Source organism: Euleptes europaea, chromosome 18 (assembly GCF_029931775.1).
Source record: "Euleptes europaea isolate rEulEur1 chromosome 18, rEulEur1.hap1, whole genome shotgun sequence".
NCBI lineage: Eukaryota > Metazoa > Chordata > Lepidosauria > Squamata > Sphaerodactylidae > Euleptes > Euleptes europaea.
In genome coordinates this window covers 7,077,024-7,103,956 of record NC_079329.1, presented here as the reverse complement: position 1 = coordinate 7,103,956, position 26,933 = coordinate 7,077,024, and the positions used below count along the sequence as shown (strand labels likewise).

The following is a 26,933-nucleotide window of genomic DNA, read 5'->3' as shown; positions in this document are numbered from 1 at the left end:
ATGCTGATCCCTTTTCCTCCCTCCTTCACCCTGCTTCCACCAGACATCACCCCTCTGGATAGGTAAATATTGCCCAAAGTACCCTCACTCTATTTGCACCCCTCCACCCTTTATTTCCTCCAGTTCTTGTGTGAATTGTACATGAATAAGTCATTTAGCGCTTATGTGATTCTTCTTCTTATCTTTAAAATGATAAAAACACAATATTTTGAACACCTGTCTCTTTATTAGTTGTTTTCCCTAAGCCACTTATCCACATAAATGGTGGTTAAAAGATCCCTAAAGTTGACCCAGCCTCTTGCAAAGCCTAGTTTTCATGATAATTCACCCAACTAAAATGGAACCAGTGTGGTGTAGCAGTTAAAAATGGTAGACTCTAATCTAGAGAACCGAGTTTGATTCCGCATTCCTCCACATGAGCAGCGGTCTCTAATATGGTGAACAGGGTTGTTTTCACCATTCCTACACATGAATCCTGTTGGGCGACCTTGGGCTTGTCACAGTTCTCTTGTGACACTTTCAGCCCCACCTGCCTCACAAGGTGTTTGCAGTGGGGAGAGGAAGGGAAAGCGATATGAAGCTGGTTTTAGTCTCCTTAATAACATAGAGGTAATTGGGGTATAAAAACCAACTCTTCTTCACTTATTGGGGTAACATATGAGGGCGTATGTTAAAGAGATTAGAAAAAGATTAGAAGAAGATTACAAATAGTTTGCACAAAACAGATTTAGAATATGTATGCAACAGTAAAAATCAGAATCACTGAATGAAATTGCTTGGCAGTATGCTGGAGAAACATAAAGTAATTCATCACAGAAAACATTGGACTTGCTGACACACACTCTTTTGAAGGATGCTGGATTATGTGTCTTCAAGGGGTCAAAACAAATATGTGGATCTATTCAGGGGCAGTTGTGTTTCTAACTAAGAGGAACCTACAGTATCCACTTGAATGCCAGTCATTGGTGGGCAGTGGGAATGTCTGATGGTTCAATGTCCAGCTTGTGGGTTTCCCAGTAGCATTGTGTTGGGGCAAATGAAAAGTGTCCCAGATGAGCCATTTCTCAGATTTAGTTGGGCCCTTGTTGTGTTCTTAGATCCATCAGTGACCAATACAGATGCCGTATGTTGAAGAGTTCTCTTCTTAAACAATAACTGATTTTGGTTGCAGCTTGATAACAAAGTTCTACCAGCACATCCTTGCTTTGGTGTTTGCCATCCATGAGGTCAACAAGAACCCCAATATCTTGCCAAATGTCACCCTTGGGTTTCACATTCATGACTCCTATGTATATCTGAAATGGACTTACAGGACCATCCTGGACCTACTCTTCACATCACTTGAACTTGTCCCAAACTACAAGTGTGGCACCCAGAAAAAAATGATCGGTGTCATTGGGGGATATACTTCTGAAATCTCAACAGATATAGCAACTCTCTTAAGTCTTTACAAGATCCCACAGGTATGAGCAGAGAACTGCGATGATTTGGACTTCCACAAATCTCACATGCAGTTTAAGACCCCTTCCTCATCTAGGGCCAATGGTTTCAACGAGTAAGCAAAAAATAGGGGGAGAGGTGAAATATGTTACTTTGCATTTGGGTGTGATATGCATCTTGAAATGGGAATTGCCAGGAAGGATTTCAAAGGATGTGTGTGGAATATTCCATTTGAATATGTTGAGATGATTTTTTTTTGGGGGGGAGGATGTTATAATACTTGATTCTGTTCGATGCATGGGTGTTGGTTTGATTATTGGCCAATTCCATCTATCTACTGGATAATCCTTTCTAAGTACTATGAACAATTCTATTACGGTAGCTACTCAAAATGGAAGCAAAGAAGGATTGCAGGGGAAAGGAAATGTGAAAGATTCATGCACATCTGGAGACATTTGTCTGTGGGTTTTGGCATCTCAGATTATGAAGAACATTCTTAGAAGGCAACATTTTTGTTTCTACTCAGAATCCTTGTTTGAACACCAAAGCTAGAGGTATCTGGTTCTTCTGGGATACTGCTAAAGAACTAAAATCAGCTTCATGACTCCATTTTCCACATCCTGGTGGGTTCTGAATAGTGTGACGGAAAGTCATGATCAAAAGGAGGGAAAATACAAATCAAGTTTTTCCCTTTATTGACCATATGCTCCTATTTTAAAAAAATATAAATTTCGAACATGCTCTTCTTGAACCCATTCTGTTTAATGGCAGAATCATGCCCATGAGAAAGAGCACTGCTGGATTTTACATAGAATATAACACTGATTAAATGGCACATTGAAACCAAGGTTTCTTTTCACTCTGCTTGGAATGCAGAAGTTTGCAGGTTCATTCCACAGCATCTCCAGTTACTGATCAGGCATTACTTAATGGGAAAGACCTCTGCCGGAGACCCTGGAGAGCCATTGCCCGTCAGAGTAGACAATAGTGACCTTCTTTCAATGAAGGGATTGCAAATTCTTGCTGAACAGCTATACCTGATACACACTTAGGCAATCTGATTATATGTCCCCAAAAAATTAACAAAAAGGAATCAATATTGTGTGAAATATCTTCTACCCAAACTCCAGTACTGTAAAGAATCATTGTTTCATTTTTCCCCAAAAGGGTTTAATGGCTGCCGGATAATTCGTACCTCCTGCTGTGAGAAAGAAAGAAAAAGATAAACCATTTAGATATGAGTATATCTTTTGAGAAATAAATGAAAATTGGGCATTATTGAGAATTAAATTTTGATCTTTTATGTATTTTTAATAATATTTGTTTTATTCACACTATAAGCTGCCTTGAGTTCTGCAAGGTGAACAAATGGCTAATAAATATTTTAAATAAATAAAATAAAAATTTAAATCACTGCCATGGATCCAGACATTTTCATTAGCTGCAACAGGAAACATGCAGGAAAAAGAAAATGTGCAACAGTCTGGAAAACAGAGTAGTCTTTTATGCAGATTATGTAACCGATATAATAGGATTAAGATCTGAGGTAACATTTAAAAACCTTCTGAAACAAGAAGGTGATAAATGAAGGATTCCTATTCTCCCTCTGTAACATGATTTTTTTTCTTATTAGTTTTCATTTGGCTCATTTGAATCAGCAGTGGATAACCCAACCAGTCTCCCTCCCTTTTACCGCACGGCCCCCCAGGAAGCCCTTCAGTACGAGGGAATTGTCCAGCTATTTCTGCATTTCGGCTGGAAATGGGTTGGGCTCTTCACTATGGATAATGAAGTAGGAGACCATTTTTTGCAAGCAGTTGAGCTGATGCTTTCAAGGAAAGAAATCTGTGTGGCCTTCAGAGAAAAAGCCATAATACAGGTCAGGTGGGATAACATAAATTTTATATTAAAATATTTCGACAGTAGTAAAACAGATTTCTTGGATAGCAAAGCCAATGCAATTGTTCTACATGGAGAAAGTATAACCCTTGCCTGGCTGACAACCATTATCTCTATTCCCACAATTTTAATGAATGTGACAGGTTCTGATTATGTGGTGAGAACCTCTACAGGAAAGGTGTGGATTACAACAGCCCAGATTGACTTTGCATTCACTATTGTACAAAAGATATCAAATATACAAATATTTCATGGTGCTCTTTCCTTCACAATACATTCCAAGGATATCCTAGGATTCCATACGTTTCTCCAACAAATAAAACCTTCCTGGGCTAAGGGGGATGGTTTTATCAAGCAATTCTGGGAACAAGTCTTTCAATGTGCATTACTAGATTCCATTAATACAACAAATTTGGAAGACACATGCACAGGAGAGGAGAGATTGGAGACTGTCCCGGCACCTTTTTTTGAAATGACCATGAGTGGCCATAGCTACAGTATCTATAATGCTGTCTACGCCATTGCACATGCTCTACACATCTTGGCGTCTGCCAGAACCAACTATAGAGGCATAGTTAGCCTGGCTTCTCTGAATGTGCCGCCTTGGAAGGTACTTGCTCTTCACTGACAAAAGAAAATCCCCTATCATGCTGAGGGTTGCAAAGAGATGGGGCCATTGAAAAATTGTTACTGACAATTCGAGATCACCTCTGTGTGAAAACCCGGAAGTGACATCAACTCCCTGTCCCCAGCATGATGCTGTCAGAATTCCCCAAAATTCCATGGTAAAAGCCATGGAAATTATGGGAACTCCTATAGAGCCATGGAGTATTTCCCTCTGACTAACCAGAGCACAAATCTACAGATGGAGTTGAAAAGTGAGAAATTACATCTCATCACCTGGTAAGCTCTGACCCTCTGTCATTTTCTGACCAGCCCCTGCAGAATTTGCTGCTCTTCATGCTTCCTTTGGCTTCCTGCAGCTCTGTAGGGTAGGTGGGGGCATGCCTATTGTCCTTGTCATGCAGGGGTGGGGAACCATTGTTCCACCAAGGGCCATTTGGAGGTTTATAACATCATTCATGGGCCATACAAAATTATCAACTTAAAAATTAGCCAACCCAGACCCAAGCAGGCAGTTACCCCAGATGACTCCCCTCCCTCGTGGAAAGCAGGGAGGCAACCAACCGGTGGCATGCTTGTCCACCAGGTGGCACAGGATGGTCTTGTGCACCAGACGGGCATAGCTGTCCAGCCACACACCACTCCTGCTCTTCACGGTCAGGGCAGGATTCCACAGCCGGCTCCTGATACCTCCGCCTGCAGGGATGAAATGAGGACACACTGGCTAAGAACTCCCCCCACCCCGTGCATTCTGGCCCTGCCCCCTTTAACACCTCCATTGTCGCCACTTCCACACCCAGGCCTCTGGAAGTACAGAGGGAATAAGTTTCTCCATGGCCCAGGTGGGAAAGGGTTAACACAGTTTCTTGGGCAGTCATAGAAGCTTCATACCTGACGACTCTTCCTTTCTTTTTCTGAGCAAAACAAACTAAAATCTGACTTGAATGGAGGCTATTCCTGTCCACAGAAGGGGGCGGATCACCAGTCTTAGATCCTTCTGAGATAGAGATCTGCCAGGACACACAAAGTGCCAGATCAAATGTTTTCACGGGCCTTAAAAGGCCCCTGGGCCTGGAAGTTCCCTAACCCTGTTCTAATGGATAGGCTCATTTGCATATATATAGCGATATGAATGCTGCTGGCCAAAAAAATGCACTCTGGATGCAGCAAAACCAAAACAAATTTTTCTGGAAGCTCCTTCAGCAGTTTTTATTCCAGAAACACCCCGAATCAAACTTCATTCCTTTGTCCTGTAACTGGCCATGGAAGCTTATTCTCATGAGCAACCAAAATACTTGAATTCATAGAAAACCTTCCGTCTTTGATGAAAGTAATCTAAAAATCTGTTTGAAACTAAAAAGTATTGGTGAGGTCATTCCAATCCATGAAAATCACTCCAGGTTCCCTAATACAATTTATCTTTCTACTAAGCTCCACGCACTTCTTCAGAGAATTGCATTCAACAACAGTGTCGGAGATGAAGTGACCTTTAATGAACATGGAGAATTGAAAGGTGGATTTGATATTACCAATATGGTCACTTTTCCAAATGAGTCCTATGTCAGAGTCAAGATCGGGAGGCTGGATCCTCAGGTTCCACTTAGTGAAAGAGTTACCATCGACGAGGACAGAATTCAGTGGAACAGACACCTCACAGAGGTGAGAAAAAATCTCCACTGTGTCTCAAAATATACAAAACTTTAATGAAATGAGTAGACAGACGCTTTAAGGAAGATAGCAAACAGACTCAACCACTTTTTTAGGCAATGAATTTTGCGGATTAAGACACGGGCTGCCCATTCGAGACCTTTCCATGGCCTGGGACTGAGGCGTGGCTGAGGCGCTGCCGCGGCGCCTCCAAATCTGGTACCTGGGCTTTTGGAGGCTTTTTCTTTTTAAAATGGGGCATTTTGCTCCATTGAGAACAGCAAGGCTAACCCTGCAAAAAAGCCGAAAGGGGACAGGAAGCTTCCAATCTGCGGCACCGCCCCCCAGCACGTCTTAGCAACACCTCCCAGGATGTCAGATCAAGGCTTTGTGCTGGTGGAACACCGGTGGAAGGCCCATGCACCGTCCATGGGAGACACTGCCCTGGCAGCAGTGGGAGACCAGCGTATGGCCTCCCCACCACCATTGGGGCCACTCTGCAAGGCGTAAGTAGCCCAGCAGCTGGTGCAGGGGGCCCCAATGCCGGTTCAGCCCTTCGTGGCCACCAAAGGACTTTCATCCTAGAGATTCAGGAACCAGTGTGAATGACACCATCACTGGGCACACAACATTTCAATCTCTGTTGATTCAGTAGTGGTTTGGATAACATGTATTCTCCCTTGATATACAGGATGTTACTGTTCCCATCACCTTGACAACATTTACAGCTATTGTGAAGCAAAATACTCCCAAACTCTTCTCAGTTCTCCATTCTCATTTTCTTCAATGACAGCTGCCTCCCTTATCTGTGTGTAATGACAACTGCAAGCCTGGTTTCAGCAAGAAAAAGAAGGAAGGGGAGCCATTCTGCTGCTACGATTGTGATCCATGTCCAGAAGGGAAAATGTCAGACAAAGAGGGTAGGAAATATGTATGTTTAGTGACAGATTAGTTATTCATATGACTGCTGTTGAAGATCCCAATATGTTTTTTGGACTGATTGCCTGAAGGGAGGGCATTTAAACATCTGCGCTTTGGGGACACATGAAAAGGCTCCTTGGTATTGAATGTGCCTTGCGTTGCTGCATTTATTTCCAGAGATTTGCGTTATACTTTGTAGAAATAATGGAACTCGTTTCTAAAGAAAACACATCTCCCGGGCAGAAGAAGGGCATAGTTCTGTTTTAATGAAAGAGAGAACCGGGTACGAGATTGAGAAGTATCACCATGAACAGCAAAATCCCCAGAAAGGTCTTTTCACCACAATGGGATTAACACTCTCATATCAATATATGTCTATAGCCTGAAAATCAATGCTAGGATTGTTGGAACATGAGACTGCACATGGCAAGCAGATGTAAAAGATCTATGTGACAGCCAGGTGATTGGTGGTGTCACATGACAGCTCAATGACTGAGCAGAAAAACTGGCTTGTACTGGACTGAGCTAGATAGTCCTGGAGACAAGGCAGCCAACAGGTGATTGGCTGAGAGACTATGCCAGATATGTATATAGGTGTGTTATATATGTATTGGGTTGTGGGTTGTGGAGAGTTGATGACCAAGCGGAGCATTCTGTCACTGTGAATAAAAGAGCACTTTTGTACTACGTGCTGAGTCTTCTGTGCTTACTCGCCTATAGAGCTGCAACGCTTTCTAACACACGCCAACAGGGTTATGGGCCCAGAACAGCTCAACTGCGCTACATCCTGGAGGTTCTGAGCAGAGGTACTATCTGTGGAACAAGGGCTGTAGTGAGCAGAAGGCGAGTGGATGTCTGAGGTTGAGTCAGACGGAGCAGAGGAGGTGCCCAGCAGGTCTGTCAGCAGCAGTGCGTCTGAGGCGGAGGAGGAGAGCGACACGGAGCAGGAGCAGCAGGGAGCGGGAGAAATTATGGCTCAAGCTGCAATGTCCTTGCTTGTGGAGAAGCTCACTTCTACCAACTACAATGTGTGGGCGTTACGAATGCAACACTACCTTAAAAGAGAGGCACTGTGGATTTATGTCTCCAACCCACCGGATCCTGAGACGCCGCAGGACGTGGTGAAAGATGAGAAGGCACTGGCAAGCATAGTGCTGAGCGTGGCTGACGACCAGCTTGTCCATGTGACGGGAGCTTTGAAAGCGAAAGCAGCCTGGAACTCATTATCTCAGGTCTACGTCCAAAAAACAGCTGGCTCTTTGATAGCCATAACGAGGCGTTTGTACAGAACTTTTCTTTTGCCGTCAGTTCCTGTGAGAAACCATATAAATGAACTGACTGAATGTTTCCAAATGCTGGAGCAGAGGGGGAAGACTCTACCGGAGGATGATAAAGTTTATATACTCCTGAGCTCTCTGTCTGAGCAGTATAACATGCTAATTACAGCTCTGGAGTCGGTTGAAATTGATAAACTAACTTTACAGTATGTTATTGGAAGAATTTTGGAACATGAAAAGAGATTGCTTGCAAGAAATCCTGAGAAGCCTGCCAAGCCGGAGGGAAACCTGCCAAGCCAGGAGACGCGGAGGTTTGCCGGCGGAGAAAGGAATGCGGAGCAGAGAAAGCCGGGTGATTTACAGCAGCACGTGGCTCTGAGGGTCAGACGTTGCTACATCTGCAAGGCTACAAATCACTTAAAGCGTGACTGCCCAGAAGCAAGGAAGAAAAGCCGAAGGGACCAGTCGTCACGTGAGTTTGTGAGCGGTCAGAAGGCATCATTGGTGCTGACTGAGCACAGTGACACAGCCGGTGTCTGGATTTTAGACTCTGGTGCGTCACAGACCATTTGCCGGCATCAGGAACTTTTAAAAGACACACGGGACTCAAGTTTGCCGCACGTAAGCCTCGCTGATGGAAGGAATTCTGAGGTGACACGTGAGGGGAGTGTGTGGTTCCCAGCTTTGAACTATACATTTAAAAAGGTGCTATGTGTCCCTGAACTAGAGAACAATTTGCTAAGTGTAAGTGCCCTTGACAGGGCTGGATATACTGTAACATTTACAGACAAGGCTTGTAAGATATCCAAAGGTGGGAAAGTGCTTCTTACAGGGAAAATGTGTAATAATGTGTATGTGGTAGAAAATAGGCATGTGGAGGCAAAGATGATAACTAATAAGAGCCCCCATGACAATTGCATACATCTGCTACATAGAAGGTTGGCTCATGCAAATTATGAGACCATAAAGAAAACGCTAGCCTTACTGGGGAAGGAAAAAGTTAAAGAGTGTGGGAACTACCTGGATTGTGAGGTATGCAAAAGTTCCAAATCTAAGGCTTACCCAGTGGCTAAGCATAGTGAGAGACTCTCAGACACTGCATTAAAGGTAGTGCATGCAGATGTAATAGGCCCCTACAGGGAGAGTCACTCAGGTAACCATTACGCGTTGATTCTGGTGGATGATTGCACCAGATTCTCCTGGGTGTATCCTTTGAAAAGGAAGTCACAGGTGTTTGAAACATTTAAGTATTGGGCCAAAAGAGTGCAGAAACAACTTAAATGTACCTTGGATTCTCTCCAAACAGATTTTGGGGGAGAATTCATGTCAAATGAGTTTAAGAAATGGTTACAGGTGCAAGGTGTGAGGCACAGAGTTGCCAACGTGGCGGTGCCAGCAGAAAATGGTGTTGCTGAGCGACATGGGGGAATGCTACAAACAAAAATGTATTCCATGTTGCAGGATGCAGGGTTGCCAATGACATACTGGGCAGAAGCAATAAAGGCCGCCTCCTATGTTTCCAACAGGATCTGGACCAGGTCCATACAAGACATACCTTATAGGGTTTTGTACCAGAGGGATCCTAGCTTAGGTTACCTCAGAGTGTTTGGTACAAAAGCCTGGGTTGATGTGCCAATATCCAAGAGAAGGAAAGGAGGAGCGAGAGCTAAAAAACTAACCTTCCTTGGGTATCAGTCTGGCATGAAATCATACAGGTTTGCTGATGAACATAATTCTCTCAGCTACAGCAGAGCTGCGAATTTTTGTGAGGGTAATAACTGGGCCAGAATTCATGGACAGGAGGAGCCAAAAGAAATTGGGCTACCATTGACAGATCTCTCACAGGATGCAGATGGGGTGAAGCAGGAGGGGTCTCCTCAAAGGGCTTCATCGCCAAGGGCTGAAGAGGGGAGACAGATTCCTAGGGTGTCAAGCAGGAGCACTAAAGGAATTCCCCCGGAGAGGTATGGTTTTGAGACCACTGATGTAAATCATGTACAAGTCAAAGAACCAAAGAGCTTTCAGGAGGTAATGGCTTTGGAAAGCAGGGAAAAAGAGGCCTGGCTAGAAGCCATGCAAACTGAGTTTGATTCCCTGAAAGAGAATAAGGTATTCTCTGTAACAAAACTGCCAGCTCAAAGAAAAGCCATAGGGTGCAGATGGCTTTACAAAGTCAAACAGTGTCCAGAAGGGAAGATACTCCGTAAGGCCAGGCTTGTGGCTAAGGGTTATTCCCAAGTTGAAGGACAAGACTTTGATGAATTATTTGCTCCCACTGTGAAGGCTGATACTATAAGAGCTGCATTGTGTAAAGCTGTCAGAGATAACATGTTAGTGCACCATTTTGACTTCACCACAGCATATCTGAATGCAACAATAAGTGAAGAAATATATATGGAGCAGATCCCTGGGTTTGAATGCAAGGGTAAACAAGGAGTATTAAAATTGCATAAGGCTCTGTATGGATTAAAGCAGAGTGCACGTGCATGATCCCAATGCATTAGTGAAGCATTGGCAAATCTTGGGTTTAAGCAAGGTGTTGCTGATCCTTGTATGTTTACCAAATGTGTAAAGGGCTCTGACTGTGTTGTATTTTTATATGTTGATGATCTTTGTTTGTTGTGTCATACAAAAGAACAACTAAACTGGTTTAAGGAGGCAACTGGAAAACTGTTTAAAATGAAGCATCTTGGTGACATTCAAAATTATCTGGGGGTAGAAATTACCAGGAACCCAGAAGGATATTTTGAATTGTGCCAGGAGAAAAAGATTGAACAGCTCCTAGAAAAATTTAAAATGACAGAGGCAAAAAGCACTGAGACTCCCATGACAACAGGGTATGTGAAAGAGGTGGATGATAAGGTATTCCATGATAAAAATCAATACCAATCGTTGGTGGGTTCATTGTTATATCTGTCATGTTGGACAAGACCAGACATTTGTATGGCAGTACATTTGCTTTGCCAGAAATGTGCATGTCCATACATGAAAGACTGGAATGCAGCAAAAAGGGTGCTGCGATACTTAAAAGGCTCAGCTTCAGCCAGGTTGTGTTTAAAGGCTGATGCAGAGGAAACAATCACAGTGTATAGTGACTCCAGTTGGGGGGAAAGAGAAGAAGGAAAGTCTACCACTGGGTACGTGTTATTTCTACATGGGGCACTGGTTATGTGGAAGTCTTTAAAACAGACTCATGTAGCTACCAGCACATGTGAGGCAGAATATTCTGCATTAAGCGACAGTGAGATTCAGCTGGAATGGCTGTGTCAACTGGCTAAAGACCTAAATCTTGAATGTGAAATGCCTGTAAGTGTTTACTGTGATAATACTGCAGCACAACAATTGGCTGGATATCAAGGTATTAGAACAAGAAGTAAACACATCACAATAAGATACCAGAATGTCAGGGAAGCGGTAAACAATGGTTTAATGGTTCTGAAACATTGTGCTTCAAATGTAAATATTGCTGACGTTTTCACCAAATGTTTGTCTACTGAAAAGTTTGAACTATTTAGAAGCAAATTGGGGCTTGCAATGTCAGTCTAGGAGGAGTGTTGGAACATGAGACTGCACATGGCAAGCAGATGTAAAAGATCTATGTGACAGCCAGGTGATTGGTGGTGTCACATGACAGCTCAATGACTGAGCAGAAAAACTGGCTTGTACTGGACTGAGCTAGATAGTCCTGGAGACAAGGCAGCCAACAGGTGATTGGCTGAGAGACTATGCCAGATATGTATATAGGTGTGTTATATATGTATTGGGTTGTGGGTTGTGGAGAGTTGATGACCAAGCGGAGCATTCTGTCACTGTGAATAAAAGAGCACTTTTGTACTACGTGCTGAGTCTTCTGTGCTTACTCGCCTATAGAGCTGCAACGCTTTCTAACACAAAACTGTTTTAATCAAGGGTTGCAAATGACAGCACGTAGGCCAATAAACATACAAGGTCACTAAACTTCAATAACTGTCACTAAACTTCATACATTTGTGTTTTATTATCTACTTAAAATTCTATGAACTATGACAGTTACCGAGGTTGGAAGCCATTTCGAGGGTGTCTTCATCAGCCCACTAAACAGTTGCTATGAAGATTCATAAATAATTGACAACTAACACATATTTACATACTGTTAAAAATCATAGTGTGACTAATAAAGAAACCTACCAGTTTCTAGGAGACACTATCTAGTAGTCTTCCCAGGTATAACATTATTTTACAGTCTCTTCAGTGTTCCTGAAAAGAAACACATCCTAACTGTATCCGATTACATAAAGGTGAACCAGCTATAGAAGAATGTCAGATTAAAGACACCAACTATGGAACAGATCTTAAAGGGAACCAACTATACAAAATATTTGCATTTCAGGTTGATTGTACACAGCATAGTGATTTTTTGTTATTTCATCAAGGGTTGACCAAATTGTATTTATATGATGAATGTGTCTAAATAGGTTCCCTTCTCCTTTCAGACATGGATTCTTGCAGGAGTTGCTCTGAAGGTCATTATCCAAACCTGGGACAAGTCCAATGTATTCCCAAGATTCCAAATTTCCTTTCCTTTGCAGAACCCTTGAGCATAATTTTAGCCTTTTTGGCTCTCTTCTTTTCTCTGATCACAGCCCTGGTGCTCGCAATCTTTGTCAAATACAAGGACACCCCCATAGTTAAAGCCAACAACCAGAGCCTCACCTACTGTCTACTCATCTCTCTCCTTCTCTGCTTCCTCTGCTCCTTGCTCTTCATTGGATGGCCCAACCGGCTGACCTGCCTCCTCCGACAAACGACTTTTGGCATCATCTTCTCAGTTGCTGTTTCTTCTGTCTTGGCGAAAACGGTTACAGTCGTGGTGGCATTTATGGCCTCTAAGCCAGGAAATGTTTTTCGAAAGTGGGTGGGGAAACAATTGGCATGGTCTATTGTTATCTTTTGCTTCTTTGTTCAAGTTGGCATTTGTGCTGTTTGGCTAGGATCTTCTGCTCCATTTCCAGAAGTGGACATGCATTCACTGCATAGAGAAATCATAGTGCAATGCAATGAAGGGTCAGCCACCATGTTTTACTGTGTCTTGGGCTACATGGGATTTCTGGCCACCGTCTGCTTTATTGTGGCATTCCTGGCCAGAAGGTTGCCTGACAGTTTCAATGAAGCCAAGTTCATCACCTTCAGCATGTTGGTCTTCTGCAGTGTTTGGCTGTCCTTTCTCCCCACCTACCTGAGCACTCAAGGAAGAGACACGGTGGCCGTGGAGATCTTCTCCATTTTAGCTTCCAGTGCTGGCTTACTAGGCTGCATCTTTTTTCCCAAATGCTATGTCATCATTCTGAGGCCTGAGTTGAACAAAAGAGAGCAGCTGATCAGGAAAAATCATTAAACCCTTCATTCATTTGTTCTGCAGCTGTTATCTTTATCTGAATCTATTTATTTTTTTATCTGTGGCTATTTTGTTTTTATCTATTTATTTATCTATTTATCCGTGGTTATTTAGTTTTATGCATAGAATGAAACCCAGAAACTTTTCCTGAAATTCTTCTGTAATAGACATCTAAGACACATTTAGAGAATCTCTATGGGCCTTTATTCTTCGGTGGGGAGGTGGAAAAAATTCGACATTTGAATGTTTCATTCCTGTAAACCTCAAATCAAAAATGCTGGCTCAGGATTTTTTGGGTGAGAGAGTGAGAGAGAGTACTGAGAGGCCTAATCAAAGACCATCAACCTTATTTCTGGCATCCCTGTTATTGCACAAGCTTATTGAAGATTTGGGGTGTCAGATATGCCCCTGCAACCGCAGTGGGGTGGGAAGAATATGCTTGGAGCAAACTGAGGCCTAAGCCTCTGTTCTTGGTGACACCATTGTTACCAGAGTTTTTTTCCCCAGATACCAGGTCGTCCATGAGGTTGCTGGTGACATGAGGATGTCACTTCCCCTGTAGTCTGGAAATGGCACTTCTGTATTGCCTGCGACAGAGGTCTAGGCCGCTGTTTGCTGCTGGTAATTCCCTAAGGATCCCAAATGCCCGCCAATGACGAGCAATCACCTGCCAATTCTTGCCGCTTCCCACCGAAATTCAGCTGGTCGACAGGCAGAGGCAAACCGATAGAAAGGGGGGCCAGACCACATCCCCTCCTGATGAGGTCATTTTTGGCCTGAGGCAGAAGCACCCACTACGCAGCAGGGGGATGATCTAGCTGTCACAGCCAAACTGTATGAAAAGGATAGATCAAGATCCTTTCTGTCCCACAACCAAGCCTGCAATCAGATTGGAAGAAATGCTAACAAATCACCTCCTTCTGGAACATGTAAATATAACCATTACACACATGCTCAGAAAGGACCCACTCGCCACCTTGTTCTTCAATTTGTTTCTGGAGGTTAAGCTTTTTACCAAACAAATCCCCCAAAAGAGATCTCAGCCAGGACCTGGGGGTGATGTGCAAATTTCCCCTGCTGGCCAATCCTGCGCTTGCGATATGCAGTGCTACTTTGAATGCTGAATGAGCAGTTTTTCCTCATGGCAAAAAATCGGCAGCAACAGAACAACGGGTGATCGTTTCACAAACGTTATACTCTGAGTTTTCTTCCTAGGGGGCCCAAAAGAACCAGACACTGTTCCACTCTCTGCCATTCCATACTCATAACAACCCTGTGAAGTAAGTGTGGCTGAGAGGGTGTGACCAGCGCAAGGTCAAACAGCATCCTGCAGGTGGAGAATGGGGATTCAACCCTGGCTCTCCCTGATCCTAGTAAGAGATTTCAGCCACTACATCACACAGGCTCTGAAAGGTCAGGAAAGTGGAGAAAGACCCTCCATGGCTGCCTGTCTATTTCCTCGCAAAACTCAAAGAGCAAAATCTTATTTTCAGGCCCCAAATGGCTTGGAGTTGGAGAACACAAAGGACCACTTCCTCCCATACTGTACATCCCATCTATTAATGTTTCCCTCTCGGTTCAGATCCTCCTGCTCTCCGCACCCCTGCTTAAATCAGTGAGGCAGGTGGTGCTCAGAAACACGGCTTGTCAATTTGGCATCTTACCTGTAGAATGCCCTTCCCTTTGAGGCTCGCCTGACACCGAGGTGCAAGGCCAAACATATTCTCTTTTCCCAATTGTTTAAAAGCAGGGTTGCTCGTCAAACATTTTGATCGTTTGCCCCTAACCTGAGAGAACACAGGGTTTAACTTGAGGGTTTATTGCTGGATTTTTAGGCTGGGTTTCTTGGAACTTTTAATGATTTTATGCTGTTTATGGCTTTATCATGCTTCACTTTGTCAAACACTTTGAATTGGTTCTCTGGACAAGTGGTGCAGAAATGTTCCAGCCTATGGGGAGGGGGCTGTGGCTCAGTGGTAGAGCATTTGCTTGGCATGCAGAAGATCCCAGGTTCGATCCCTGGCATCTCCAATTAAAGGGTCTAGGGAGGGTGGTGATTTGAAAGACCTCTGCCTGAGACCCTGGAGAGCTACTGCTGGTCTGAGTACACAATACAGACTTCGATGGACCAAGGGTCTGATTCAGTTGAAGGCAGCTTCATGTGTTCATGTGATAAATAAATTCATCCAAGGAGAAATGATCCTTAGTTCTTGCTTTGTCACTTTCATTTAGAGATTCCCAGTTTTTTTATTGCATCATGGGTGGGCGGGGGGCCCTGCTAGTCATTCTGAGCTCCCCAATCCAACTGCTGCCTCACTGTAGGGAAGCTGGGATGAAATTAGAAAAAAAATATTTTTGCTTCACTAGTTCTGCAAACTATTATCCCAGAACAATATTAGCAGTCTTCCAGACGAGATGACCGCCACTATAATTATCAAAATCACTGTCATTTCCTTACCCAGTCTCAGTTCCAATAGCTGTCTAGAAGAAAACAGAAAACAAACCAGAAATAAAATCTTTAAGTTCTGCTTATAAAGCCCTCCGCTGAACCACTCTCAGCTAAAATGAGGGACTACAGAGAGGCAATTTTTGTATCAGTAAACAATATCTCTCGAATTTGATACAAAGAAGCAGGTTGAGATATGAAAGAAAAAGTCCCTACATCCACTATTGAAAAGAATATTGACTCAATCAGGCGCCATCTGAGCCACCTTCTTGAAACCAGGCAGAAACTAAGGATGATGCTGTAGAGGAGACCCTGGACAGTACATGTGGAGAGAGAGGTGTTCTTGGATTTCACTTGGCAGAGTCTGAGATGTTGCTGCTGATACAGATGGTGCTTCTGCTCGTGGTGTATGAAGTACATAGTATGAAGTGCACGGGGAACATTTCGCCTCAGATTCCACAACAGTGGTATCAGCCAGGTGAAATCCTAATTGGTGGAATTGTATCTCATATTGGTTGTAACTCCCAAGAACTTCTGTTTGAGTGGCACCCTTCCCAGGATGATACATGTTTTCCTGTGTAAGGACTTCATGGCTCCACTAATATAGAGTTGATGATGATGTCTGATTTTATTTTAGCAATTCTGTAGACTTACAAAAACTGAATAGGCATTTTTAATAGTAATGAGGCAGGATGAGGTGCCAAAGGAACATTTTACCAGGGACAAAGAAACTTTGATTGCTCTTCTGAAGAAACAGGTTTTTACTATAAATATTGGCCCTTTCACCATTCATTGGATCCAACCCCAAGCCCTTCCTTATGTGTAAGTTCTCCTCGCTTTACTTCCAAGAAATGCTGATCCCTTTTCCTCCCTTCTTCACCCTGCTTCTACCAGACATCACCCCTCAGGATAGGTAAATATTGCCCAAAGTACCCTAACTCTATTTGCACCCCTCCACCCTTTATTTCATCCAGTTCTTGTGTGAATTGAGCATTAATAAATCATTTAGCGCATGTGTGATTCTTCTTCTTATCTTTAAAATTATAAAAATACTATATTTTGAACCCCTGTCTCTTTTTTAGTTGTTTTCCCTAAGCCGCTTATCCAGATAAATGGTGGTTTATCATATTGTCTGTACTTCCCAAGAAGTTCTATTTCATTGGCACCCTTCCCAGGATGATAATTGTTTTCCACTGTAAGGAAGTCATGGCTCCTCTTGTGTAGAGTTGATGATAATGTCTGATTTTATTTTAGCAACTAAATATACTCGCAAAACTGAATAGGCATTTTTAATAATAATGAGGCAGCATGAAGTGCCAAATGAATGCTTTACTTCCAAGAAATGCTGATCCCTTTTCCTCCCTCCTTCACCCTGCTTCCACCAGACATCACCCCTCTGGATAGGTAAATATTGCCCAAAGTACCCTCACTCTATTTGCACCCCTCCACCCTTTATTTCCTCCAGTTCTTGTGTGAATTGTACATGAATAAGTCATTTAGCGCTTATGTGATTCTTCTTCTTATCTTTAAAATGATAAAAACACAATATTTTGAACACCTGTCTCTTTATTAGTTGTTTTCCCTAAGCCATCCACATAAATGGTGGTTAAAAGATCTTTAAAGTTGACCCAGCCTCTTGCAAAGCCTAGTTTTCATGATAATTCACCCAACTAAAATGGAACCAGTGTGGTGTAGCAGTTAAAAATGGTAGACTCTAATCTAGAGAACCGAGTTTGATTCCGCATTCCTCCACATGAGCAGCGGTCTCTAATATGGTGAACAGGGTTGTTTTCACCATTCCTACACATGAATCCTGTTGGGCGACCTTGGGCTTGTCACAGTTCTCTTGTGACACTTTCAGCCCCACCTGCCTCACAAGGTGTTTGCAGTGGGGAGAGGAAGGGAAAGCGATATGAAGCTGGTTTTAGTCTCCTTAATAACATAGAGGTAATTGGGGTATAAAAACCATCTCTTCTTCACTTATTGGGGTAACATATGAGGGCGTATGTTAAACAGATTAGAAAAAGATTCGAAGGAGAATACAAATAGTTTGCACAAAACAGATTTAGAATATGTATGCAACAGTAAAACTCAGAATCACTGAATGAAATTGCTTGGCAGTATGCTGGAGAAACATAAGAAACTAATTTCTCACAGAAAACATTGGACTTGCTGACACACACTCTGTTGAAGGATGCTGGATTATGTGTCTTCAAGGGGGTCAAAACAAATTTGAGGATCTATTCAGGGGCAGTTGTGTTGCTAACTAAGAGGAACCTACAGTATCCACTTGAATGCCAGTCATTGGTGGGCAGTGGGAATGTCTGATGGTTCAATGTCCAGCTTGTGGGTTTCCTAGTAGCATTGTGTTGGGGCAAATGAAAAGTGTCCCAGATGAGCCATTTCTCAGATTTAGTTGGGCCCTTTTGTGTTCTTTTATCCATCAGTGACCAATACAGATGCCGTATGTTGAAGAGTTCTCTTCTCAAACAATAACTGATTTTGGTTGCAGCTTGATAACAAAGTTCTACCAGCACATCCTCGCTTTGGTGTTTGCCATCCATGAGGTCAACAAGAACCCCAATATCTTACCCAATGTAACCCTTGGGTTTCACATTCATGACTCCTATGTATATCTGAAATGGACTTTCAGGACCACCCTGGACCTACTCTTCACATCACTTGAACTTGTCCCAAACTACAAGTGTGGCACCCAGAAAAAAATGATCGGTGTCATTGGGGGATATAGTTCTGAAATTTCAACAGATATAGCAACTCTCTTAAGTCGTTACAAGATCCCACAGGTATGAGCAGAGAACTGCGATGATTTGGACTTCCACAAATCTCACATGCAGTTTAAGACCCCTTCCTCATCTAGGGCCAATGGTTTCAACGAGTAAGCAAAAAATAGGGGGAGAGGTGAAATATGTTACTTTGCATTTGAGTGTGATATGCATCTTGAAATGGGAATTGTCAGGAAGGATTTCAAAGGATGTGTGTGGAATATTCCATTTGAATATGTTGAGATGATTTTTTTTGGGGGGGAGGATGTTATAATACTTGATTCTGTTCAATGCATGGATGTTGGTTTTATTATTGGCCAATTGCATCAGTCTACTGGATAATCCTTTCTAAGTACTATGAACAGTTCTATTACGGTAGCTACTCAAAATGGAAGCAAAGAAGGATTGCAGGGGAAAGGAAATGTGAAAGATTCACACACATCTGGCGACATTTGTCTGTGGGTTTTGGCATCTCAGATTATGAAGAACATTCTTAGAAGGCAACATTTTTGTTTCTACTCAGAATCCTTGTTTGAACACCAAAGCTAGAGGTATCTGGTTCTTCTGGGATACTGCTAAATCAGCTTCATGACTCCAGTTTCCACATCCGGGTGGGTTCTGAATAGTGTGACGGAAAGTCATGATCAAAAGGAGGGAAAATACAAATCAATATTTTCCCCTGTATTGACCATATGCTGCGATTTTTAAAAAATATAAATTTCGAACATGCTCTTCTTGAACCCATTCTGTTAAATGCCAGAATCGTGCCCATGAGAAAGAGCACTGCTGGATTTTACATAGAATATAACAGTGATTAAATGGCACATTGAAACCAAGGTTTTTTTCACTCTTAGGAATTAGTGAAAAATAATTGCCAGATTAGTATAGAAGGTTACTGGTGAGCAAGTAGCCAGCCGTGGCTCAGTGGGACAAAAACTGCTTGGTATGCAGAAGGTCGCAGGTTCATTCCACAGCATCTCCAGTTAAAACTGATCAGGCAGTACTTAATGGGAAAGACCTCTGCCGGAGACCCTGGAGAGCCATTGCCCGTCAGAGTAGACAATACTGACCTTCTTCCAATGAAGGGATTGCAAATTCTTGCTGAACAGCTATACCTGATACACACTTAGGCAATATGATTATATGCCCCAAAAAATTGACAAAAAGGAATCAATATTGTGTGAAATATCTTCGACCCAAACTCCAGTACCATAAAGTATCATTGGTTCATTTTTCCCCAAAAAGGTTTTAATGGCTTCCGGATAATTCGTACCTCTTGCTGTGGGAAAGAAAAAAAAAGACAAACCATTTAGATATGGGGATATCTTTTGAGAAATACATTGAAATTGGGCATGACTGACATTTAAATTTTGATCTTTTATGTATTTTTTATAATATTTGTTTTATCCACACTATAAGCCACCTTCAGTTCTTTAAGGTGAGAAAATGGCTAATACATATTTTTAAAAAATAAAACAAAAATGTAAAACACTGCCATGGATCCAGACATGTTCACTAGCTGCAGCAGGAAACATGCAGGAAAAAGAAGATGTGCAACAGTCTGGAAAACAGAGTAGTCTTTTATGCAGTTTATGTTTCCAATATTATAGGACCAAGAACTGAGGTAACATTTAAAGAGCTTCTGAAACAAGAAGGTGATAAATGAAGTATTCCTTTTCTCCCTCAGTAACATGATTTTTTTTCTTATTAGTTTTCTTTTGGCTCATTTGAATCAGCAGTGGATAACCCAACCAGTCTCCCTCACTTTTACCGCACGGCCTCCCAGGAAGCCCTTCAGTACGAGGGAATTGTCCAGCTATTTCTGCATTTCGGCTGGAAATGGGTTGGGCTCTTCACTATGGATAATGAAGTAGGAGACCGTTTTTTGCAAGCATTTGCGTTGATGCTTTCCAGGAAAGGAATCTGTGTGGCCTTCATAGAAAAAGCCATAATACAGGTCAGGTGGGATAACATAAATTTTATATTAAAATATTTCGACAGTAGTAATACAGATTTCTTGGATAGCAAAGCCAATGCAATTGTTCTACATGGAGAAAGTGCAACCCTTGCCTGGCTGGCAACCATTATCTCTATTCCCACAATTTTAACGAATGTGACAGGTTCTGATTATGTGGTGAGAACCTCTACAGGAAAGGTGTGGATTACAACAGCCCAGATTGACTTTGCATTCACTATTGTACAAAAGATATCAAATATACAAATATTTCATGGCGCTCTTTCCTTCACAATACATTCCAAGGATATCCTAGGATTCCATACGTTTCTCCAACAAATAAAACCTTCCTGGGCAAAGGGGGATGGTTTTATCAAGACATTCTGGGAACAAGTCTTTCAATGTGCATTACTAGATTCCATTAATAGAACAAATTTGGAAGACACATGCACGGGAGAGGAGAGATTGGAGACTGTCCCGGCACCTTTTTTTGAAATGACCATGAGTGGCCATAGCTACAGTATCTATAATGCTGTCTATGTCATTGCACATGCTCTACACATCTTGGCGTCTGCCAGACCCAACCATAGAGGCATGGAGGAAGGGGTTAGCCTGGCTTCTCTGAATGTGCCGCCTTGGAAGGTACTTGCTCTTCACTGACAAAAGAAAATCCCCTATCATGCTGAGGGTTGCAAAGAGATGGGGCCGTTGAAAAAGTGTTACTGACAATTCGAGATCACCTCTGTGTGAAAACCCGGAAGTGACATCAACCCCCTGTCCCCAGCATGATGCTGTCAGAATCCCCCAAAATTCCATGGTAAAACCATGGAAATTATGGGAACTCCTATAGAGTCAGGGAGTATTTCCCTCTGACTAAGTAGAGCACAAATCTAGAGATGGAGTTGAAAAGTGAGAAATTAAATCTCACCACCTGGTAAGCTCTGACCCTCTGTCATTTTCTGACCAGCTCCTGCAGACTTTGCTTCTCTTCATGCTTCCTTTGGCTTCCTGCAGCTCTGTAGGGTAGGTGGGGGCATGCCTATTGCCCTTGTAATGCAGGGGTGGGGAACCATTGTTCCACCAAGGGCCATTTGGAGGTTTATAACATCATTCATGGGCCATACAAAATTATCAACTTAGAAATTAGCCAACCCAGCCCCAAGCAGGCAGCTACCCCACATGACTCCCCTCCCTTGTGGAAAGCAGGTAGGCAACCAACCGGTGGCACGCTTGTCCACCTGGTGGCACAGGATGGTCTTTTGCACCAGATGGGCATAGCCGTCCAGCCATACGCCACTCCTGCTCCGCACGGTCAGGGCAGGATTCCACAGCCGGCTCCTGCTACCTCCGCCTGCAGGGATGAAATGAGGACACACTGGCTAAGAACTCCCCCCACCCCGTGCATTCTGGCCCTGCCCCCTTTAACACCTCCATTGTCGCCACTTCCACACCCAGGCCTCTGGAAGTACAGAGGGAATACGTTTCTCCATGGCCCGGGTGGGAAAGGGTTAACACAGTTTCTTGGGCAGTCATAGAAGCTTCATACCTGATGACTCTTCCTTTCTTTTTCTGAGCAAAACAAAATCACATCTGCCTTGAATAGAGGCTGTTCCTGTCCACAGGAGGGGCGGATCACCAGTCTTAGATCCTTCTGAGCTAGAGATCTGCCAGGACACACAAAGTGCCAGTTCAAATGATTTCATGGGCCTTAAAAGGCCCCTGGGCCTGGAAGTTCCCTAACCCTGTTCTAATGGATAGGCTCATTTGCGTATATATAGCGATATGAATGCTGCTGGCCAAAAAAATGCACTCTGGATGCAGCTAAACCAAAACGGATTTTTCTGGAAGCTCCTTCAACAGTATTCATTCCAGAAACACCCTGAATCAAACTTCATTCCTTTGTCCTGTAACTGGCCATGGAAGCTTATTCTCATGAGCACCCAAAATACTTGAATCCATAGAAAACCTTCCATCTTTGATGAAAGTAATCTAAAAATCTGTTTGAAACTAAAAAGTATTGGTGAGGTCATTCCAATCCATGAAAATCACTCCAGGTTCCCTGATACATTTTATCTTTCTACTAAGCTCCACGCACTTCTTCAGAGAATTGCATTCAACAACAGTGCCGGAGATGAAGTGACCTTTAATGAACATGGAGAATTGAAAGGTGGATTTGATATTACCAATATGGTCACTTTTCCAAATGAGTCCTATGTCAGAGTCAAGATCGGGAGGCTGGATCCTCAGGTTCCACTTAGTAAAAGAATTACCATCGACGAGGACAGAATTCAGTGGAACAGACACCTCACAGAGGTGAGAAAAAATCTCCACTGTCTCTCAAAATGTACAAAACTTTAATGAAATGAGTACACAGACACTTTAAGGAAGATAGCAAACAGACTCAACAACCTTTTTAGTCCACGAATTTTCTGATTGAGACACGGGCTGCCCATTCCTGAGCTTTCCATGGCCGGGGACTGAGGTGTGGCTGAGGCGCTGCTGCGGCACCTCCAAATCTGGTTCCTGGCATTTTGGAGGCTTTTCTTTTTTAAATGGTGCATTTTGCTCCATTGAGAACAGCAAGGCTAACCCTGCAAAAAAGCCGAAAGGGGACAGGAAGCTGCCTATCGGCGGCACCGCCCCCCAGCACGTCTTAGCAACACCCCCAGGATACCAGCGCAGGGCTTTGTGCTGGTGGAACACCGGCGGAAGGCCCATCCACCATCCATGGGTGGCGCTGCCCCGGCAGCAGTGGGAGACCAGTGTATGGGCCTCCCCACCACCACTGGGGCCACTCTGCAAGGCATAAGTGGCCAGCCGCTGGTGCAGGGCCCCCCAATGCCGGTTCAGCCCCTTCCTGGCCACGAAAGGACTTTCCTCCTAGAGATTCAAGAAGGGGCTGTGAATGCCACCCTCACTGAGCACGCAACATTTCAATCTCAGTTTGATTCAGTAGTCTTCTTGGTAACGTGTATTCTCCCTTGATATCAGAGATATTACTCTTCCCATTAACTTGACAACTTTTTACAGCTATTGCGAGCCAAAATACTCCCCAAATCTTCTCAGTTCTACCTTCTCTTTTTCTTCAATGACAGCTGCCTCCCTTATCTGTGTGTAATGACAACTGTAAGCCTGGTTTCAGCAAGAAAAAGAAGGAAGGGGAACCGTTCTGCTGCTACGATTGTGATCCGTGTCCAGAAGGGAAAATATCAGACGAAGAAGGTAGGAAATGCTCTTATTCATATGACTCCCGTTGAAGATCCCAATATGTTTTTTGGACTGATTGCCTGAAGGGAGGGCATTTAAACATCTGCGCTATGGGGACACATGAAAAGGCTCCTCGGTATTGAACATGCCTTGCGTTGCTGCATTTATTTCCAGAGATTTGTGTTATACTTTTTAGAAATAATGGGACCTTGATTCTAAAGAAAAGACATCTCCCGGGCAGAAGAAGGGCATAGTTCTGTTTTAATGAAAGAGATAACCGGGTATGAGATTGAGAAGTATCACCATGAACACCGAAATACCCAGAAAGGTCCTTTCACCACAATGGGATTAACACTCTCATATCAATATATGTCTATAGCCTGAAAGTCAATGCTAGGATAGGTTAACAAAACTGTTTTAATCAAGGGTTGCAAATGACAGCACGTAGGCCAATAAACATATAAGGTCACTAAACTTCAATAACTGTCACTAAACTTCATACATTTGTGTTTTATTGTCTACTTAAAATTCTATGAACCATGACAGTTACCCAGGTTGTAAGCCATTTCGAGGGTGTCTTCATCAGCCCACTAAACAGTTGCTACAAAGATTCATAAATAATTGACAACTAACACATATTTACACACTGTAAAAATCATGGTGTGACTAATAAAGAAACCTACCAGTTTCTAGGAGAAACTATCTAGTAGTCTTCCCAGGTATAATGTCCGATTAAAGACACCTACTATGGAACAGATCTTAAAGGGAACCAACTATACAAAACGTTTGCATTTCAGGTTGATTGTACACAGCATAGTGATTTTTTGTTATTTCATCAAGGGTTGACCATAAAAGGTTAGGTACTATCTCATAAAATTGTTTTTATATGATGAATGTGTCTAAATAGGTTCTCTTCTCCTTTCAGACACAGATTCCTGCATGACTTGCTCTGATGGTCATTATCCAAACTTGGGACAAGTCCAATGTATTCCCAAGATTCCAAATTTTCTTTCCTTTGCAGAACCCTTGAGCATAATTTTAACCTTTTTGGCTCTCTCCTTTTCCCTGATCACAGCCCTGGTGCTCGCAATCTTTGTCAAATACAAGGACACCCCCATAGTTAAAGCCAACAACCGGAGCCTCACCTACTGTCTACTCATCTCTCTCCTTCTCTGCTTCCTCTGCTCCTTGCTGTTCCTTGGAAGGCCTAACGAGGTGACCTGCCTCCTCCGACAAACGACTTTTGGCATCATCTTCTCAGTCGCTGTTTCTACTGTCTTGGCGAAAACGGTTACAGTCGTGGTGGCATTTATGGCCTCTAAGCCAGGAAACGTTTTTCGAAAGTGGGTGGGGAAGCAATTGGCATGGTCTATTGTTATCTTTTGCTTCTTTGTTCAAGTTGGCATTTGTGCTGTTTGGCTAGGATCTTCTGCTCCATTTCCAGAAGTGGACATGCATTCACTGCATAGAGAAATCAATGAAGGGTCAGCCACCATGTTTTACTGTGTCTTGGGCTACATGGGATTTCTGGCCACCGTCTGCTTCATTGTGGCATTCCTGGCCAGAAAGTTGCCTGACAGTTTCAATGAAGCCAAGTTCATCACCTTCAGCATGTTGGTCTTCTGCAGTGTTTGGCTGTCCTTTCTCCCCACCTACCTGAGCACTCAAGGAAGAGACACGGTGGCCGTGGAGATCTTCTCCATCTTAGCTTCCAGTGCTGGCTTACTAGGCTGCATCTTTTTCCCCAAATGCTATGTCATCCTTCTGAGGCCTGAGTTGAACAAAAGAGAGCAGCTGATCAGGAAAAATCATTAAACCCTTCATTCATTTGTTCTGCAGCTGTTATCTTTATCTGAATCTATTTATTTTTTATCTGTGGCTATTTTGTTTTTATCTATTTATTTATCTATTTATCCGTGGTTATTTAGTTTTATGCATAGAATGAAACCCAGAAACATTTCCAAGAAATTCTTCTGTAATAGGCATCTAAGACACATTTAGAGAATTCTTCGGTAGGGAGGTGGAAAAAATTCGACATTTGAATGTTTCATTCCTGTAAATCTCAAATCAAAAATGCTGGCTCAGGATTTTTTGGGTGAGAGAGTGAGAGTGAGAGAGAGTACTGAGAGGCCTAATCAAAGACCATCAACCTTATTTCTGGCATCCCTGTTATTGCACAGGCTTATTGAAGATTTGGGGTGTCAGATATGCCCCTGCAACCGCAGTGGGGTAGGAAGAATATGCTTGGACCAAACTGAGGCCTAAGCCTCTGTTCTTGGTGATACCATTGTTACCAGAGTTTTTTTCCCAGATACCAGATCGTCCATGAGGTTGCTGGTGACATGAGGATGTCACTTCCCCTGTAGTCTGGAAATGGCACTTCTGTATTGCCCGCGACAGAGGTCTAGGCCGCTGTTTGCTGCTGGTAATTCCCTAAGGATCCCAAATGCCCACCAATGACGAGCAATCACCTGCCAATTCTTGCCGCTCCCCACCGAAATTCAGCTGGTCGAAAGGTAGAGGCAAACCGATAGAAAGGGGGGCCAGACCACATCCCCTCCTGATGAGGTCATTTTTGGCCTGAGGCAGAAGCACCCACTACGCAGCAGGGGGATGATCTAGCTGTCACAGCCAAACTGTATGAAAACCATAGACCAAGACCCTTTCTGTCCCACAACCAGGCCTGCAATCAGACTGGAAGACATGCTAACAAATCACCTCCTTCAGGAACATGTAAATATAACCATTTCACACATGCTCAGAAAGGACCCACTCGCCACCTTGTTCTTCAATTTGTTTCTGGAGGTTAAGCTTTTTACCAAACAAATCCCCCAAAAGAGATCTCCGCCAGGACCTGGGGGTGATGTGCAAATTTCCCCTGCTGGCCAATCCTGCGCTTGCGATATGCAGTGCTACTTTGAATGCTGAATGAGCAGTTTTTCCTCATAGCAAAAAATTGGCAGCAACAGAACAACGGGTGATGGTTTCACAAACGTTATACTCTGAGTTGTGTTCCTACGGGGCCCAAAAAAACCAGACACTGTTCCACTCTCTGCCAGTCAATACTCATAATAACCCTGTGAAGTAAGTGTGGCTGAGAGGGTGGGACCAGCGTAAGGTCAAACAGCACCCTCAGGTGGAGAATGGGGATTCAACCCTGGCTCTCCCTGATCCTAGTCAGAGATTCCAGCCACTACATCACACAGGCTCTGAAAGGTCAGGAAAGTGGAGAAAGACCCTCCCTGGCTGCCTGTCTATTTCCTCGCAAAACTCAAAGGGCAAAATCTTATTTTCGGGCCCTCAATGGCTTGCAGTTGGAGAACACAAAGGACCACTTCCTCCCATACTGTACATCCCTTCT

The 26,933-nt window shown here is 43.3% G+C and overlaps 2 protein-coding genes across 2 annotated transcripts; both read left to right on the top strand.

Annotated features, from left to right (window-relative positions):
• Window positions 1–13,182, top strand: LOC130490295 (vomeronasal type-2 receptor 26-like). Its single transcript, XM_056864122.1, has 6 exons — window positions 1–62; window positions 1,172–1,463; window positions 3,074–3,319; window positions 5,413–5,622; window positions 6,404–6,545; window positions 12,281–13,182. The coding sequence occupies exons 1-6, from the start codon at window positions 1–3 to the stop codon at window positions 13,180–13,182; spliced, it is 1,854 nt and encodes a 617-aa protein (XP_056720100.1).
• A 4,905-nt stretch (window positions 13,183–18,087) lies between these two features.
• LOC130490294 (vomeronasal type-2 receptor 26-like) lies at window positions 18,088–25,387 on the top strand. Its single transcript, XM_056864120.1, has 5 exons — window positions 18,088–18,432; window positions 20,123–20,368; window positions 22,469–22,678; window positions 23,461–23,596; window positions 24,498–25,387. The coding sequence occupies exons 1-5, from the start codon at window positions 18,088–18,090 to the stop codon at window positions 25,385–25,387; spliced, it is 1,827 nt and encodes a 608-aa protein (XP_056720098.1).
• The last annotated feature ends 1,546 nt before the right edge of the window (window positions 25,388–26,933 follow it).

Coding starts and splice junctions, on each gene's coding strand:
- LOC130490295 (XM_056864122.1), top strand. CDS start 1: ATGCTGATCCCTTTTCCTCCCTCCTTCACCCTGCTTCCACCAGACATC. Junction 3,320..5,412: donor GAGAAAAAGCCATAATACAG/GTCAGGTGGGAT, acceptor GCACTTCTTCAG/AGAATTGCATTCAACAACAG. Junction 5,623..6,403: donor GGAACAGACACCTCACAGAG/GTGAGAAAAAAT, acceptor CTTCAATGACAG/CTGCCTCCCTTATCTGTGTG.
- LOC130490294 (XM_056864120.1), top strand. CDS start 18,088: ATGCCGTATGTTGAAGAGTTCTCTTCTCAAACAATAACTGATTTTGGT. Junction 18,433..20,122: donor GTCGTTACAAGATCCCACAG/GTATGAGCAGAG, acceptor TTTTCTTATTAG/TTTTCTTTTGGCTCATTTGA. Junction 23,597..24,497: donor AGACGAAGAAGGTAGGAAAT/GCTCTTATTCAT, acceptor TTCTCCTTTCAG/ACACAGATTCCTGCATGACT.